General features: G+C 47.7%; 1 protein-coding gene across 1 annotated transcript in view; it reads right to left on the bottom strand.

Annotated features, from left to right (window-relative positions):
* LOC106741120 overlaps window positions 1-16004 on the bottom strand; it is a 61374-nt gene that overhangs the window by 11583 nt on the left and 33787 nt on the right. Inside the window, exon 2 of the mRNA XM_014612791.1 lies at window positions 1308-1637. Within this exon, the coding sequence (XP_014468277.1) occupies window positions 1308-1626 (319 nt within the window). The 5' untranslated portion in view covers window positions 1627-1637. The remainder of the gene's footprint in view (window positions 1-1307; window positions 1638-16004) is intronic.

The following is a 16004-nucleotide window of genomic DNA, read 5'->3' as shown; positions in this document are numbered from 1 at the left end:
ATATATAATTATTCCGGATTATAGCGCGACACGACAAAATGTTATTTTGTACGATATTAACTCATAACTACTCGTGCGGTGTAATTTGCGCATCCAGTTGGACATTCATGAAATTAAATACATATATATATATATATATATATATATAGTGCGAAAACTTTACAAATCATTGTTATATTTGCACATTTAATATTTATTTGCAGCGGAGGCTCTCTCTCGTCCGTGTTGGTAACAACACGGTATTTAAGAAGCTAACACAACGTGCGGCGCGCGAAATGCGCGCCAGCAGAAACGAGCGTCTAAGTGTTGATAATGTTGATTGAAGATCCCGGGTTCGCACGTTCGCGCGTTCCATGACAGCGCAGACACAGATAATTAGTCCGCGTAATTAGCCCGTTCAGTCTGGCGTGCGTGCGTTTCGCAGCGATTTGAAATTCCACGAAGGAATTGGATTACGAGTACTATTGTGATATAAATTCGCGCTATTATATACCGCGATATCCTATCGCGATGCACATACATTATATCGAGAATTAAAAATTCAAACGATTGAAAATGCGATGTAATTGTGTGTCGCGAAATCGATTAAATTTCCTATGACGTTGGTGTAATTATTATTATATCAATTATGAATAGATGAATTATTTGCCGCGATAAATTATATGTGTAATATAGAATTGTTTAGTGGCTCGCGTGTTAAGACATATCGCGGAACGCACGTACATACACGGCATGGTAGTATCGATAGGTTTTGGCGCAACGTCGCTCCGTCGTTTTCTCGACAGGAATGCAATTGAGAAAATGCAATGAGATAATGATCGGAAAACATCACACGCTCGGATGAGTCGGCTTTCCAGCTTTAATTCGCGATCGGTAATTCGTGTATCGCGTTGTGAGAAACAAATATACTCACTCGCTTCAACCGGAAGCCTTTTATTACGACCACCTCGCAGTAGCGCAATTCTTTCGTATATCGCTATTTTCCACAAACCGCGTTTCTCGCAATAAACAAGTCGTCGCTGTTCGAGCGTTCGACTCGTCGTCAGACGATAATTAATGTATCCCAGCGAAATTCACCCTTTCAGCGAAGACGAAGCTCCGGTGGTGCCGCGCCGATTTTTACTGAATTATTCAGCAAAATTGCACATAAATCGCGGATTCAATGAGAGAGAGAGGGTCGATGAATTTTTCCCGCGGAAAATGATCGACCGGGAGGTAGATTTATTATTTTCCGGATTAAGCGCTAATAGAGGCGGGCCGGGGGAAGGACATCAATTCACCCCGGCGCTTTGTTTTTCGGTACTCACGAGTGCAATATCTCGGCTCGTCGGCCTTGTCATCGCAGTCATTCTCGCCGTCGCAGAACTTGTCCTGCGCGACGCAATGTCCGTCGCCGCATTGGAACTCGGACGGTCGGCAGAACGACTCGCCGTTGGCGACGTCCGATGTCGGGCCGGTCGTCGAGCTCGACGACGACGAGGACTCGGGTGACGTAGCCCCCGAGTAAACCGCGTAGCTCGGGTATCCGGAGTAGTCCGACGAGATACCGGAGTAACTGGCCGAGCTAGCCTCGATCGAGGCCGCGATCGCGGCTGCGATCAGCAGCAACCGCCGACACACCAACATGCCCCCTCACCCTGAAAATCAACAGCGAATTATCAGACGTGACGTTGCGTCCGCACTTCGTTACGCGTAGCGTAATCGTAGGGTCCGCAATTGCTGCCCCGAATTCTCTCTCCGTTTCAACACATTCGCGTTTAAATTCAAAGTCGCGCGTGTGTGTGTGTGTAGCCCACTTTGTACTTTGAGTAGCTTTACTTAATACGGTGCGTGTTTGCGCTTATGCACACTTAAAATGTATTAGATAGGCAAATTGAGTCTTCTACGTAATACGTCACACATGTGTGATACTGGTCTCTGGTCTGGAGATCGATGCGTCACACGTGTGTCACGCTAGCAGCGAGTGTGTCAATTAACATATTTCATTTCATTAATTAACATTTTCCCTTTAATATTCCCCTTTAAACAAAAGTATTAGGATTCGTAAACTTAATTTTAATTTCGTCAACGATTGCATGAAATCACCAAAGGATCGCGGGTAAGCGATAATCGTCGTCGTCGGATCGATCGGAAATAAGCCGGCGCGAACTAACTTCCGGTAAAATTACTGGAGAAACTTTTTTCTCAAAGAGGTATTACATAGAGTAATGCACAGGGTTGATTTCTCTTTCTCTCTATGTGCAACATGTTTCGCTAACTTCGCCGTAATACCGCCGAGTAAGTATCTCCTGCGATCTCCAATAGTCGGTAGCAGTTCTGTAAACTCTTATCTATATACGAAGTCCGCAGGATCCCCGGGACTTCTATAAATTGTCAATAAATGGCGGAAACTATCGGATGCCATCGGGGGGAAAAAGAGAGAAAATTTCTCGCGCGGTTATCTTTAACCTAGAAAGGAAAATAACTCGGCGAGGTAATACGGGGTCTGGTCTCTTGGTATTCGGCGCTTCCTTCTTGTCACGGGCGGGAAGGCGCGAGAAGAAGAAACGGGGGCGATTCAAGATCTCGACGAAGTAAATTGATATTATACGGGGAGAGTCTTGGCGGGATCTTGGATATTCATTGGCCGAGGATATTCTTTAAAAGAACTGAATAAATAGTCGTAATATTTCACGGCTCGCGGGTGTTGCTCCCGCTCGTTCTTCCTGACGCTTTTTAGTGACGGCTCCTTTACACAGCAAAGCCCCTCCTCTCCCGTGGTCACATTTTTCTTCGAGTCCTCGCGTGTCCCCTTGTTGCTTCAATTCCATGTGTACAAGCTTGTGATAATTAATTCCAGAGATAAGCGAAATAATACACATGCTCTCTCCCCACCCTCTCTTTCTCAAGCATCGTCGAGCACGCAATACGTTTAGTCAACCGCTCTCAGATCACTCGACGAGATTCGAATTGTCGATCGTTTCGGAAAATTTGTTTTTCGAGAGGTCTGTCAAACATGACCCGGTGAAAACGAGCGCTTCTCTCCAGGATTTTCCCGGTTCTCGGCAAGGTCGCTCGATTCCACGAGAGAATAAAACACGTTCTTCGCTTCACCTCGAGCCACTCTTTCCTCCGTGTCACAGAGGACGTGCATCATCAACAACATCGGTTCGCGCGATTTAAAAATCTTCCCTCCCCAGTGTTCCATCTCTCTTACAACCAGACTCTTCATGAGGCTTTATCCGCCTCTCTCTTTCTCCTCCCAGTCTTTGGGGTCGTTCAGACGCAATTCGACAATTTGTTACATCGAGACACACTCGACGCATTTTTCTCTCACGATCTCAGTCCTGCCGGCAGCCATAACGCGCGCGTATATAACGGATGTAACGAAGAAACATCAGCTCTTCGGCAACGTCCGAAGAAGCGTTTCGTCCGCTTGCGCTTTGATGATTAACGCAAGCGAGTTCCGTTCGCCCCACCAACACACACGACGTTCGGAGTTCCGAAACACAAAATGAATACCAGGCTTTAACTCGTTAAGACACACCAAATACGACTCGACGGAGATTCTCGCAGCGAGTATTTAGAGAAGAGCAGATTATGCTAATTCTATTCAGAAAACTAACTCCCCTTACGTGAATGGACTCACCGGGACTCGCCTGCTCCCCCTCCCTCGGTCGCGCACTCCCCCTGCACAAATACCACGGATCTATTAATTCGTGCTCTCGCCGACTCGCCGAGGATCGATACGTCGAGCGTTCGCAATAAAGCGCGCACCCGTCCTCCCTCTCCGCGCGAAACTTGATAACGGAACGCACCATTAGAAAGCAAACGCTGCAAGCTCAACATGGTACACTTGTGTTACTTCATCTCCTTTGCCNTTGCCCCCCCCCCCCCGTGCCATCCCTTCCTCTTTCTCTCTCCCTTCGGTTTTCGCGCAAGAATAATATTCATGTTAATGTAACATCGCGCAAACGTCAGAACTAACGAGCGACACGACGGACACACAGAATGCGGAAGGAAGGAAAGAATAAAAGTTGATTTCGCCAACAACGTGGTAAAAATAAACTCGGACGTTGAGCGGCCGCGGGGGTGGAATCCGCAATAAAAGATAACTGGACTCAAGTGCGGAGACTGCGTCGCGACGTTAAAGGCTCTGTTTATTAAGTAGAGAGGAACGGAATCTGGGCCAAGCCCCCCCATGTAGAACGTGCACACGGGGCAGCGCACGGGAATATGGTAATTCGCCCGGCGGTACGGGCCGCCTCACTTCGCAAATATACACGCGTGTCCCATACGTGTGTCACTGAAATTGCACGCGGGGCTTACGCGAGCGAGCGAACACGCGGAAAAACAGTTTACACCGATCGGTTACGCGAAATTATGTCGCACCCGGGGCCTGCACTTCGCGAGAGTGTTTCGCGCTGCAAACATTAAGAGGGCTGTTTTACCGCGCGAGCATCGCCGAACGAGGGAGAGCTAAGTGGATAGAGAGTAGGAAAAGGGGTTTGTGTATACGCAACGCTCATTCGAGTGAAATGAAAGCCCGACGTGAAAAAGCTGCGTACTTGCGTCGAAGATAAAGTCAGAAGAGAAGTTGCTTCGTGCGAAGTGGGGGGAGGGCGGAGGGGGAACTTTCGTTTCCCCGGAAGAGAGCTTTTCAGCGCTCGCTGTCCGGTATCCTACGAACGACATCCACCGGAAGGACGGGGCTTCGACGCGACTTAATTGTAACTTAATTTCGCGCATTGTTCGCTCGCCACGCATCGCGTCCCGCTTCTGTCGCAAAACTCTTAATTCGCCGGGGAGAGGGATTTTTTTTCTACGAGCGGGAGGTTTCGTTCAGCTGCCCCCTCGATTACTGTTCCGCGGCGCTCTTAAAAATCGGTTCTGACCCTTATCCTGCGATAGGCACTGAAAAAGTGGTCTTCCGCCAATCTGGCATGGCGAAGTGGAGGGAAGACCCGTGTTAAATTGCCCGTACCGACCTGGGAAATTGGGTCGATGCACGAGAAAATCGACTGCAGATTGAGAGGAAGGGGGAAGAAGAGAGAGAGGAGCCTCTAACATTGAGGATCGAGCGGCGCTTCCATCGATGCGAAATTGAAGCTGGAAATCGTGGTGCAAGAAGCCGAAAGGAGTTTGAGAAAGCACGAAAGTGGCAGGGGGATCAGAGCGGAGAGGAAGAGCGAGCGAGCGGGAGAATCGATCGTACGAGAAGGGCGGGATGCCAGCAGGGATCGACGATTTTCGCGATCGTACGAATTTTCGTCCATCAAACTGACTGCGTTTCGATGGCCGGGCCTCCCTTCGGTCGTTACGCTCGGTGTTTAAAGTCGAAGAAATTGGTACGGATCGAGGACGAGCGATTTCAGGGTAACAGCCAAGTAGCAGTCCTCCGATTCGGCTTTATATGGCCCCGGTGTTACCGAACGCTTGCGTCTATTCAATGACGACTACCGTAATTTAAGTTTTCGCCTAAGCGTGCACATTACCACCGCTCCCGCGATTTCTCGTTCTCCTAGATTTTCCTCACGTTGCGAACGGGGGTTCCCTCTTGGCAGGGGCTGGCAGAATAGAAAGATCTTTCCGTAACGCCAGGTCGATTTTCGGCGAAAGGCGAGGAATAAATGTATAATAAATGCCGCAGTGTGCAGCAACTAGCGAGATTAACTATTTATCGACGCGTAGGAGAGAGAGATAAATACTTTAATTAAATCTTTATACTTTAATCGCTCTAGAGTTTAACCCTCGAAAAATGTTACAATATATACTTTTTAGTCGATTATATGATGAGAAAATGCACAAACGTGAGCCACAGAAGACAATAATAATAATAATAATAATAATGATAAGAGAGAGAGAGAGAGAGTTCAACTATCCACATCACGTTGTTCAAAGCAGCATTTATTCGTAATGAGCGTGTATTAAGGCGCACCGTAAAACCGTTTGCCCATCCCCCCCCCACTCTCGAATCTATTTTCCGCGCTGGCCTTTAATCTTCGGGAGCGCCGGAAAGTACGGTTCGCGAGATGGGCGGAGGATTCCATGTAACGCGAAATGCGGCTCGTACTTCTTCTCACACGGAGACAAACTGAATTGCAGGAGGCAGCGGCGGTCGGAGGGACGGTCGAATTGGCGAGGCGTGCGCTTACGTGGAAACTTAAATTACGCAAATCGCTATCGAATAGACGCGAATGTTCGGCGTCTGCATGTAAATTCGAAATCGAAGCGTGACGAATGCGAGATCATTCTTACGAGGGGGAGAGGGAGGCTCATTGCGACACAACGAACGAGTTGTAAGCTGAGAGAGCCACGCGGAAAGTAGTTTCACCTGGACATCTCGCAGAACTCGCGGTTATCTCTCTTCGAAATAAGAGACACTTATTTATGTATAAATTTGAATGAATACAATAAACGACTGGTCGCGGCGCCAAGGTGCAACGATGGGAAAAAACGAGCGATAAACAATCGACGGGGAGTGAAGCGGTTCTCCGGAGGCGAGGCGAGATTCGCTGAAATGAAAGCGCGGCCCCGCTGGAATCGTAAAATCTCCTCGACCTATTAATTAACTTCGAGCATCAGTTCTGGTCGGCGAACGCCAGATTTGTCTCTTTATCGTTCGTTGGTTTTCTATATTTTCTTCGTCGAGCCTTGACCGAGTTCCGAGAAAAGATCGGGCGCGGCAGGACTTGACGACGGCGATGATCAGCCTGTTGCTTTAACACCTTCCCCGCGCGTCTTCGCTTGTCCTCTTCACCTCGAAACAAAGACCGAAGACAACGTCCGCCCTTTTCCTCGAGCGGCTCGTTTCCGCCGCGGGGGCACGAAAATCAATATCCATTTCCATTCGAAACATCGCGCCGTTGCCTTCCGACCGATAGGTCTGCCAGCCGTCATCTGTTTCCACTTTCGAGGAGGACAGACGCGCGGAAGTTCGCTTCCCCGTAATACAGGTATCCGATGGTTATTCCTGGAGACACATCGGTACCGCATTATCTCGGGACGTTCGTCGCACGTTGCATCTTGCAACAATAAAACCGGTTACTCGCGCTTCTCGTTGCGGCGATTGCCGTGCCGATTTTCCCATCATATTATTTTCCGTATGAGTTTTCGTCGACGTCCCGATTCTGTCCAAAGGGGACCGATGCATCTCGTTCCTCTCCTTAAATGAAGGATGAGGTGTACAGTTCGCGCGCTTCCGTACAATATATGGCTTCGTACGGCAACGGCGAATAACACAGAGCGATATGAACGAATAACCGGGGTATTGGGGACACGCATTGGTCCAAGGGATATCCAAGAATATCCGTCCGCGACATCTGTGTCGCGGTCATCGAAAATCGGCCCTACGATCCGATAGTTCCCATTGAGGCTCATACCTGGTAGGCCGATACGGCCATTCGGAATAGTCGGCATTCAGAGCGGCAGTCTGCCCGGACGCAACGAAGCCCGACCGCATATCTGGTTCTACTACTTTGTGCCGGATCAGTCCGCGCGATCACGCCGGATACAGTGCGTCGACGAGCGTGTCCAAAAGCGCGTCCAAAATCGCCCGTTCCCGCTCACTCGAAGAGAGAAAGCGCTGAGCGGACAAAAGCCGGTTCCAGCTCGACGGCCGGGCCCGTCTAATTTCCGTAAAAACGCTCGCCTCGCTGGAATTTGGCTCGGCAGCGCGCGACGATACCTCATTGTTACGCCACCGCGTATCCCGGCGTACGGGAGCCCGGATCCATTGATTCGTGAGATACGTATGAATATCGGTGAGAGAGGTCTCCCCTTCTATATAAAACATCGGAGAAAAAGGGAGAACCATTTGTTGTCCCTCTGACAAAAATGTTTTGGCCGATTTAGCCGCGGCTTCAACGTCGCACTGCAAGGAATTCGCGGGACCTTACGAGAGACGAGACGCTATATCGTACGTATAAGTGGGAAAATCAAGTTAAACCGATCGCATATAAGTGCGATATAAGTAAATAAAAATTTGAACTTAATAAAATATATACGATATATGCATAGAATACACAGTTTAATATATATGTGTATATTTTAATATAAATTTCATAAAAATTTATATGAAAGTGGAACAGAGTACTCGTATCTGTAGCGGCATTCTACGTAGGTAAAGAGATTCGTATGTATTCTACAAAAAGTCACATGCGCTGCACGTGATTTTACAGTTTTAAGATTACCGTTCGCGCGCGGTGTATCGTTTTCAGGATTATACGACGCACGCGCGCGCCTGTCGTGCGACATACCTACCATGGCTACTTTTTTCTAGAAACATGTATTTTCGTGTATGTGCGCGAAATGTGGTTGTCGGAAGTTGGATGACCGGGGAAAAGTGCCAGCAAAAGAAGCGAAAAGTAGAAAAATAAGTACCGCGCCGCGGCACTGCTAAGCGTTGCCAAAAATCTCAAGTTTCTCCAGACTTGCGCCATGCCGCGAAGCACATGTATAAATAAACGGGAATTCTATGAGCAAGGGGTTCCTATATTATACGATAGATTTACTAATTTCATTTTTGCCGATATATACGCGAGCGAGGGCTGCGTCGAGTGATCTCAATCATCGTTTACGTCACACCGCGTTAGTATGAAAACCCTCGTCGCGACGAAAAATACTCCATCATTTAATTAATAAATTAAACACAGAAGGCTTTATAAATGTTTAGTAAAAACCACAAAAAACAGATTACGTGCGGCACATTACTGCGGGGGGAAAATAAAACGTAATATCTCTGGTGCTAAAATTGAATTTTATAGAATCTTGATTACGTGTCCAGAGAGAGAGAGAGAGAGAGAGAGAGAGAGAGAGAGAGAGAGGAAGGGAGAAATAAGAGGGATAGTAATTCTGTTATAATCGCATTTGTAATTTAAATTTCCAAGCGCGTTTGTGTTCGTGTGTAGTAGTGTCGCTCGTGTTTTCAAATCGCATCGAAAAATTTATCCATGCGGGATAAACGCAGTATTGTCTCGTGTTTGTCATTAAATTTTGCACCTCCGTCACAACGGTGAGAATATATCTGTTAAATGGAACAGTTTTTTCAGACCGTAATGCGTTATCGCGCGTTGCAACAACACGAAGCGAAAAACAACAATAATATGACGTAATGAAGGTTATATTTTTGTGGAAATGCAAAGCCGCGAATTTTCCAGCGCCATCCACCTTCCAAGCCGACTGGATCGGAATTTCTCGTGATCAATCACTGCTAACGCGCAGGCACAAAGAATTTCGATAATAATGCCAGACCGTGTCAATATTGACGGAGTTATTCCTCGCTTCTCTGCGTGTCAACGAAATAGGATTCAATTCGTCCGTCCATACATCAGTTGCGAATTTCTTGAAATTTAGTTCCCGCTCGACCGTTGCATCTATTGCAGAAAACACGATATTACAACACACACACACACATATATATATATATACAAAAAAAATAGAAGAAGTAAGAAAAGAAATAAGAATCCCCCGCTAGTGGACGTTTGTTATCGAATTACCAACCGATCGACCGGCTAGGAGAACAAATATAAGCAATCCCCGAGGAACAAATAACGGCGGTACTCTTTTCCGGTGTTGCGTGAGCCGAGTAAGTAAACCGGCGCAACTTGGTATCATCGGGATTTTTATCTATCGTCCTGTAATTTCTCCCCTCGGCGCTTTTTCTCGCCGAATAACACCAGCAGGAACGGAATAAAAAATGCGCTTAAAAGTGACCTATATTCTCTCTCTCTCTCTTTCGATCGGTATACGCGTATATATAACATATATTCGCGCCCTGTATTGATCTCCTCCTGCCTATCGTTCGTTCTTTTTAAACACGAAAGACACGGAAATGACACGAGAGCGGACTTACGAGCAACGGAGAGACTTCGGGAGAGTTTAGGTTTTCCCCCGAAGAGAATTCGCAAAACTCTTGGCAATCACGAGTGAGCGAGAGTGCGTGCGTGCGTGCGTGACTCGTGCCTGAACTTGTTCATCGCGATGCCGAGTGTCGAACAATCGCTATTTGGACTGCTGTTGCTGCTGATTGCAGAAACTCGCGGAAACTCCCTCGCGCGTTGTACCACCGTATTAACTTAGTTTCGTCGTAAGTATATGTTAGATATGATTCTCGGCGTTTCGTCTAACTGCACAATATAGCAATCGACGAATTACATCGCATCGGTCGTATCAAGCGCACCTCGCGAGAAATTTCATCTCTTATTTACCTTTTTATGCACTCGCGAGGGAGAAAAAGCTCATCCAACGATTGCTGCCGTCGCGTATCGCCATTGAGATTTTTACGCTCGATTTGCGATATGGTAATAATAACCGCGGATCAATACCCGGTTAAACGTGGAAAGCCAGAAATTTATGCATAATTAATTCTGCGGGCACTAAATTACCTATTTTACATCGAGCCGAGCGCGCGCTCCTTTATGGAGGATCGTCGGTTTTTGCGCGCTACTGCGCGCGTTCTTTGAAAATCAGAACCTTTCAACGAAACTCGCGCCCGCTAAATCGATCCTCGCATGAAGATTCGACGGAAGGCACTCAATTTTCTACACAGACAGTGCTGGAAATTTCAGTGTGCGGGATTTCAAGCGGGATAACGTAATGCGGCAAACATCATCGCCGGGTTCATTATTTTTCGACACAGATATGTATATATTAGGTGACGGGAAAAGTTCGTGCGAATTCTTAGATAAAATTGAAAGACGTGAGTGCAGTCTCCTCCTAGCTGTAGATTCGTCACACGAACAATGGAATGTTGAAACAATTGAAAGTCGCACGTCGAGTATATCAACGGCTTAATTTTCTGTTAATACCAACTTCATGCATTACACGTGCGAATTACCGATCAATTCATCGCTAAGAAGGGAATCGCACGAACTTTTTCTTTTTCTTGGATACCTGATAGCAATGGTTCCCCCCTTTTTGTCGTCGTCATCGCCGTCGACGACATAACAACAATCCCTCCGTTGTATTTCGGCACGTAAGAACGTGATACTAGACTCCTCGGTGTGTCTTCTCACCTCGACGGCGGAACCTCGTCGCGATTAAATTTTGCATTTCGGCTCTCATATATATAAAATAAGCTCTCGCGATCTGCACACGTCGGCGGTGTGTTCCACTTATTACTAAAATAGGATACGGCGGAAGGAGCCGCAACAGAGAGCGGGCTGAAATCTCACGAGGACTCCTTGCGCACGCGTTCGATAAAGGGTTAAATTTCAAGCTTCCGCGCGGAAACCGCTCTCTGATAAGCAGCGCGAGCTATAAGATTTGAAACTCGTAACTCCCTAGTATAAACTACGATGGGACGAATGCACTCGCCTCCCTCTCTCTCTCTCTCTCTCTCTCTGTCTCCGGGAGTGAACGCTCGTCGGCACAATCTAACATCATCGGAATATCTTATCCGGCGATCTCCGCCGTTCGTTGCCACCTACGTCGCAAACGCAGTGTGCAACATCGCGTCCTCCGTGAAGATACGTTCCCCGCTTTTCGACGAGCGTTCGGCAAGCGTCCGGTGAGTTCAGTGAAACTTTCTGCGATCGGTCAGGGAAAATACATGGTTTTCCATTGAGAGATTTTACTTTTAATTTCGCGCCATTTTTAACTTATTAAATTTATCAGTGGCTCCCTTGATGATTCTACCGAAAATTCGGTAATGGGCGATACATCCTTGATTTTACGTTTCGTTTCAGTCACGCGAGTCTCACATTGTTTCCGCTTGAAAATCAGGAAGGCATATTTAACCTTTGCAAGAAAAAGTAAGATTCATTCATGACGCGACTATTGTATTATTATAGAATATACTTTTGAAAAATGTATTCTTGCTTATCGTTCCGTACGATTTCTGTGAGCATTCCTTGTTTTAATCAAACCGAATGCATATTTATATATTTACATATTATACTCACGACCCTACTTTCTGTTTTTTTTTTTCGCTGTTTTCGCTACATTCCTGTTTCCGTTCACGTTCCGCCATTCCGAGGGTTAACCTAAAATATCCGGCATATAGCCTAAAATGTCAGGCATATTTAACGTTCGATACGCGTCCAGAATAGGACGCTCAGCTCGCTATTATGTTCTTCCCGGCGCTTCTGCTGGTTCTCTCACTCCACGGCGTGCTTTTCACCCCCGATCGTGGGGCGTTACTGCCTTACGCGCGAAGAAAAGAATCCGGACCACGGGAGATAATGGCGTGCGATTGTTAAGCGTTCCCTCCCGATTAATCCTCCCTCCGTCGCAACCTCGTCGTCGTCGTCGTTGTTGTTCGTCGTCGTGATTGCACGCGCGTGCAAAACGCCGTACTCTGAATACGTCCTCCTCGAATGAAGGCGCCATCGACACGGACGAAGTGTCATTCTGTCTCTTTTCTGCTGTCTCCTTCGAGGCGCGATAATCCCTCGCAGGAGAAGTCGCGCGAAGTTGCGCTAAGTAATTAATTACGCCGTCAACGTTCATCGATACCAGATTCGTTAACGTCGCGCGGGTTAAGCACTTCCGAATATAATGTCGGGAAATCGGATACTCGACGACGCGTTGCTCATCGGAGGATGGTTACTCCGTTCCTGGAGCGGTAATCAAAGCGCAGCGTCGAATCTCCTTTGAAAAATGTAGAAGAATATCGAGAGAAGCGGCGACTGGGTTGAATCGGGCGGATAAAGATGAACGATGGTAATGAGAGGCCGCTCGTGGGAACATCGTTCGTTTCGCGTATAATAAGTGACAAAGGCGGGCGAATTATCGCAACGGAGAAGGATCGCTAGCAGAGTCCGTTACATAACCACGCGTCATCGCGCCTTTACTAAGCGCTAATTGATGCATCGTCGCATATTGTACGAATCGCGTAAAATGTCTCGCGAACTTGCCGCCTCCCTATGACCGCGCCTCGTTCGAGCGGAGCGTCGACGCGAAGCGGGAATAATAACAGCGCGTCAGTGTTTCTATCTCGAGAAGTGCACGAGGAAGCGGACTCGCATTTCCGTACCTTCGAGAATTACAACACACCACAATAGCGTCTTCGCCCGTGTGCTATCTTACGAAAAAGTTTGCTGGAAATTCTCGTCACACGTGTCTATTCCGTTCGATGACGAAGTACATAGTTACTGTATGAAGAACTCGATAATGACAATGTGTATACAAGATGTGTATACAAGATGTTCCAAAATAAACGCATCTATTTTGAGACTCCGAAATAGTCGCCGCGACCATATTGGATTCGTAACGTCATAGGTGAGAAATGACACGTTGAGAAATATCGCGTGTCACTTGCAAATAGAAAGATATTTGGATAAAACAACATTCGAGATCGTCTGAAGACACTTCCGGGAAACTCTCCTTTTTCCTCCTGACAACCAATAAATGTCAGTCGACATGTAGAAAATGTTGAAATTAACATTTTATTTTGTACTGTAGTGTATCTCGGAAACTACCGATGCCTGGGCATTTTCGTAGCTGAACTTTCGTTTTGGAATGTTCCGAAAGGATCTGTCGTGCTACGGGCATACGTTGGTTTTGAGACATCCTATATAATACATATATCCGTGACATTCGAATCCCCGCGCGAAATTATTCGCGAGATCAGCGATAAGACGCGCCTTTCTCGCCTCGTTAGCGAAAGATAACACGTTGAAAATACCAGAAGAGCCGCGCCGACACCCCGGATAGATCGGATATTCCCGGCGGCTCTCGCCGAAAGACACGCGAGTGTAGAATATCTTTCTTATGCAAAAGATCCCGGGGTTCCTCAAGTTCTCCGACTTCGCGGGAGGAGGATCCCGGCGGTCTTCCGATCCATCTCCATCATCGGGCCTGATAGGAAAATTTGAACGACGAATTTCGCAATGTCTTCTTACTTGCGTGCGCGATTGCGCGGTAAGTGGGGTGTTGCACGAAGCAATCGATAACGGCGAATATCTGCCATAACCGCTCGCCATTAAAGCCCCACGGGTCAGCGTGTCTCACTAAATTCCCTCGGGCCATAATGCAGTCGTCACGTCCGGAGGATTAATACGCCCGCGGTGCATTTATTCAACGTGGCGTTTGTTGTTTCGTCCGCAGTCAAATGAACGGCGGAGGCTGCGATCGGGATCAAAATTTACTGCCGGTCTAGTCTGCGAAGCCCTACGAACAAAACCGTTCCGGAGATCGATGCGACGAAATCGCTAGGACGGTCGGGTGGTGGCGGCCGGGGAGAGAATGAATGCATACAGAGAGAGAGAGAGAGAGAGACCACCGGCGGTCGCCGTATGCGTCGTCAACGCGCCGTATTGTCTTTCACAATATTTGCCTTTTGCGGGACGAAGGGGCTCTGAGGCAATAAACGTCGCATGATTACAATAACGACCGGTGACTTAGGTGTCGTGTGTTTGTGGATCGTGAGGGTATAATCAATTCGCGCCGATAAACTTCTCAGGCTTCGCCGTTTGGCACGCGTACTTGTAAAACACCACTCGACCGAGAGAAACTGAGGCAAACAGTGAGCGTCTAATCGACGTTTAAGATATACAGGAACGAAGCGCCGAGAGTACGGCGCTGAGCAGTGAGCTTCCGGTTAACTTTGGGATGTCGCTTCCCAGCAAGAAGCGAAAGTCGACACCATGTGTTTAGTACGCGCCGAGATCGCCACACGTTTCCTCCACCTCTCGATTTTTCCCGCGAGATCACCTGCCTCGCTCGCTCGCTCGCTCGATCGTTCACTTTGATCTTTTATGGAACAACGCAATTTATGGGTTCGCTTTTTACCGAAGTTTGACTGTTATACATTGGCGCAAACGTTCCCGCGATGGGACCGGCGGTCGTTTCCACTTCGCGGTCTCGACTCTCCGTAATTGCGTCACGTAAAACTAGAAGGAAGAAACTTTTGCAAATGGAGTCATTCGTTATCGACCGCGAGTGTCTCTCTCCGGTCGCGAGCGGGTAGCAAAAGCGCTACCGACTTTTACCCGGGTCCGGGTGCGAATTCATTAAAAGCGATGATCTAACCATCCATTCTCCGGGTACGAAGGGAACGTTTAAAAATCCAATCTGGGCCACCGCGAGCGACCGAATGGAAACATCGCTCTCCTGCCCTCCTCGTGAGTGCGCGAGAAGAAAAAACATCGCGACAATCATCTACGTCGCACATGTTTAAACGTGAAACTATGAAATATACATCTCGAAGAGGGATCGAATAAAAAAGATAGCGCTACGCTGTTTCGACCGATCGCGTTACGAAAGTGCATACGATGCACGCGTGCTTTCGAGCTTCCTTCGCGCTCGTGTGTGTGTGTGCGCATGAACGACGCGTGCATGTGTGCGGAACGAAGAGCGCAATCGATACCACTCGTTATTTTGGGAGCGCGACTCCGCCGGTGCGCGCAGCACCGCCGAATATCCCGGGTCACGGAGACTTCCTGTTGGATTCGTGACATTTATTTCACGCAGGCCGCGGAGAATAATTAAAATGTGCGCGGCGAAGCCGGTCGCGGTTTCTGCCGGTCGACGATCGTCGACTTAATATCGTCCGGGTTCGTCACGTAGTTGGCAAGTAAGAAAAACGAGAAAAGCGGCCCGGCCAGATGAGAATACGAATTTCCAGCAGGTCGACGGCAACGTTGTGCCGCCGCGGCAAAGTGATAAAATTTAATTATTCATAACGATATCGTCTATTCGGCGAACACGACGACCAACTCCGACGACACGTCGTATAATGGTTAATTGATGTCTTCTCGCAACGGTTAAGATACACCGTGTCTGAATGAATTAGAACGAGAACAGACGGGAGTCGTCGCCTGTATATGTCGATCAACATTTGCTGTCGAGCATCGGCGTTAAGGCGTTAAGGCGATCGTGCGTTTGTCGAAAATCGTCGATGTCTAATTTTTATCCCCCATTATCGGCCCCTCTAAGCCGACTCTGTGACTTAATTATTTAGCTGATCGACGTGCAGCGATTCCCAATAAATAACTTCCCGATAAATATCGAAAATTCCGGCTAATTGAAGTTTCATTCCTCATTAATTATAATACAGATTGATGGATGGTCCTTTACTCCTT

This window comes from Dinoponera quadriceps, unplaced genomic scaffold (assembly GCF_001313825.1).
Source record: "Dinoponera quadriceps isolate SergipeBrazil2010 unplaced genomic scaffold, ASM131382v1 scaffold367, whole genome shotgun sequence".
Classification (NCBI taxonomy): domain Eukaryota; kingdom Metazoa; phylum Arthropoda; class Insecta; order Hymenoptera; family Formicidae; genus Dinoponera; species Dinoponera quadriceps.
Note: the sequence above shows the minus strand (reverse complement) of the source record. Positions and strands in the feature narration are given on the sequence as shown.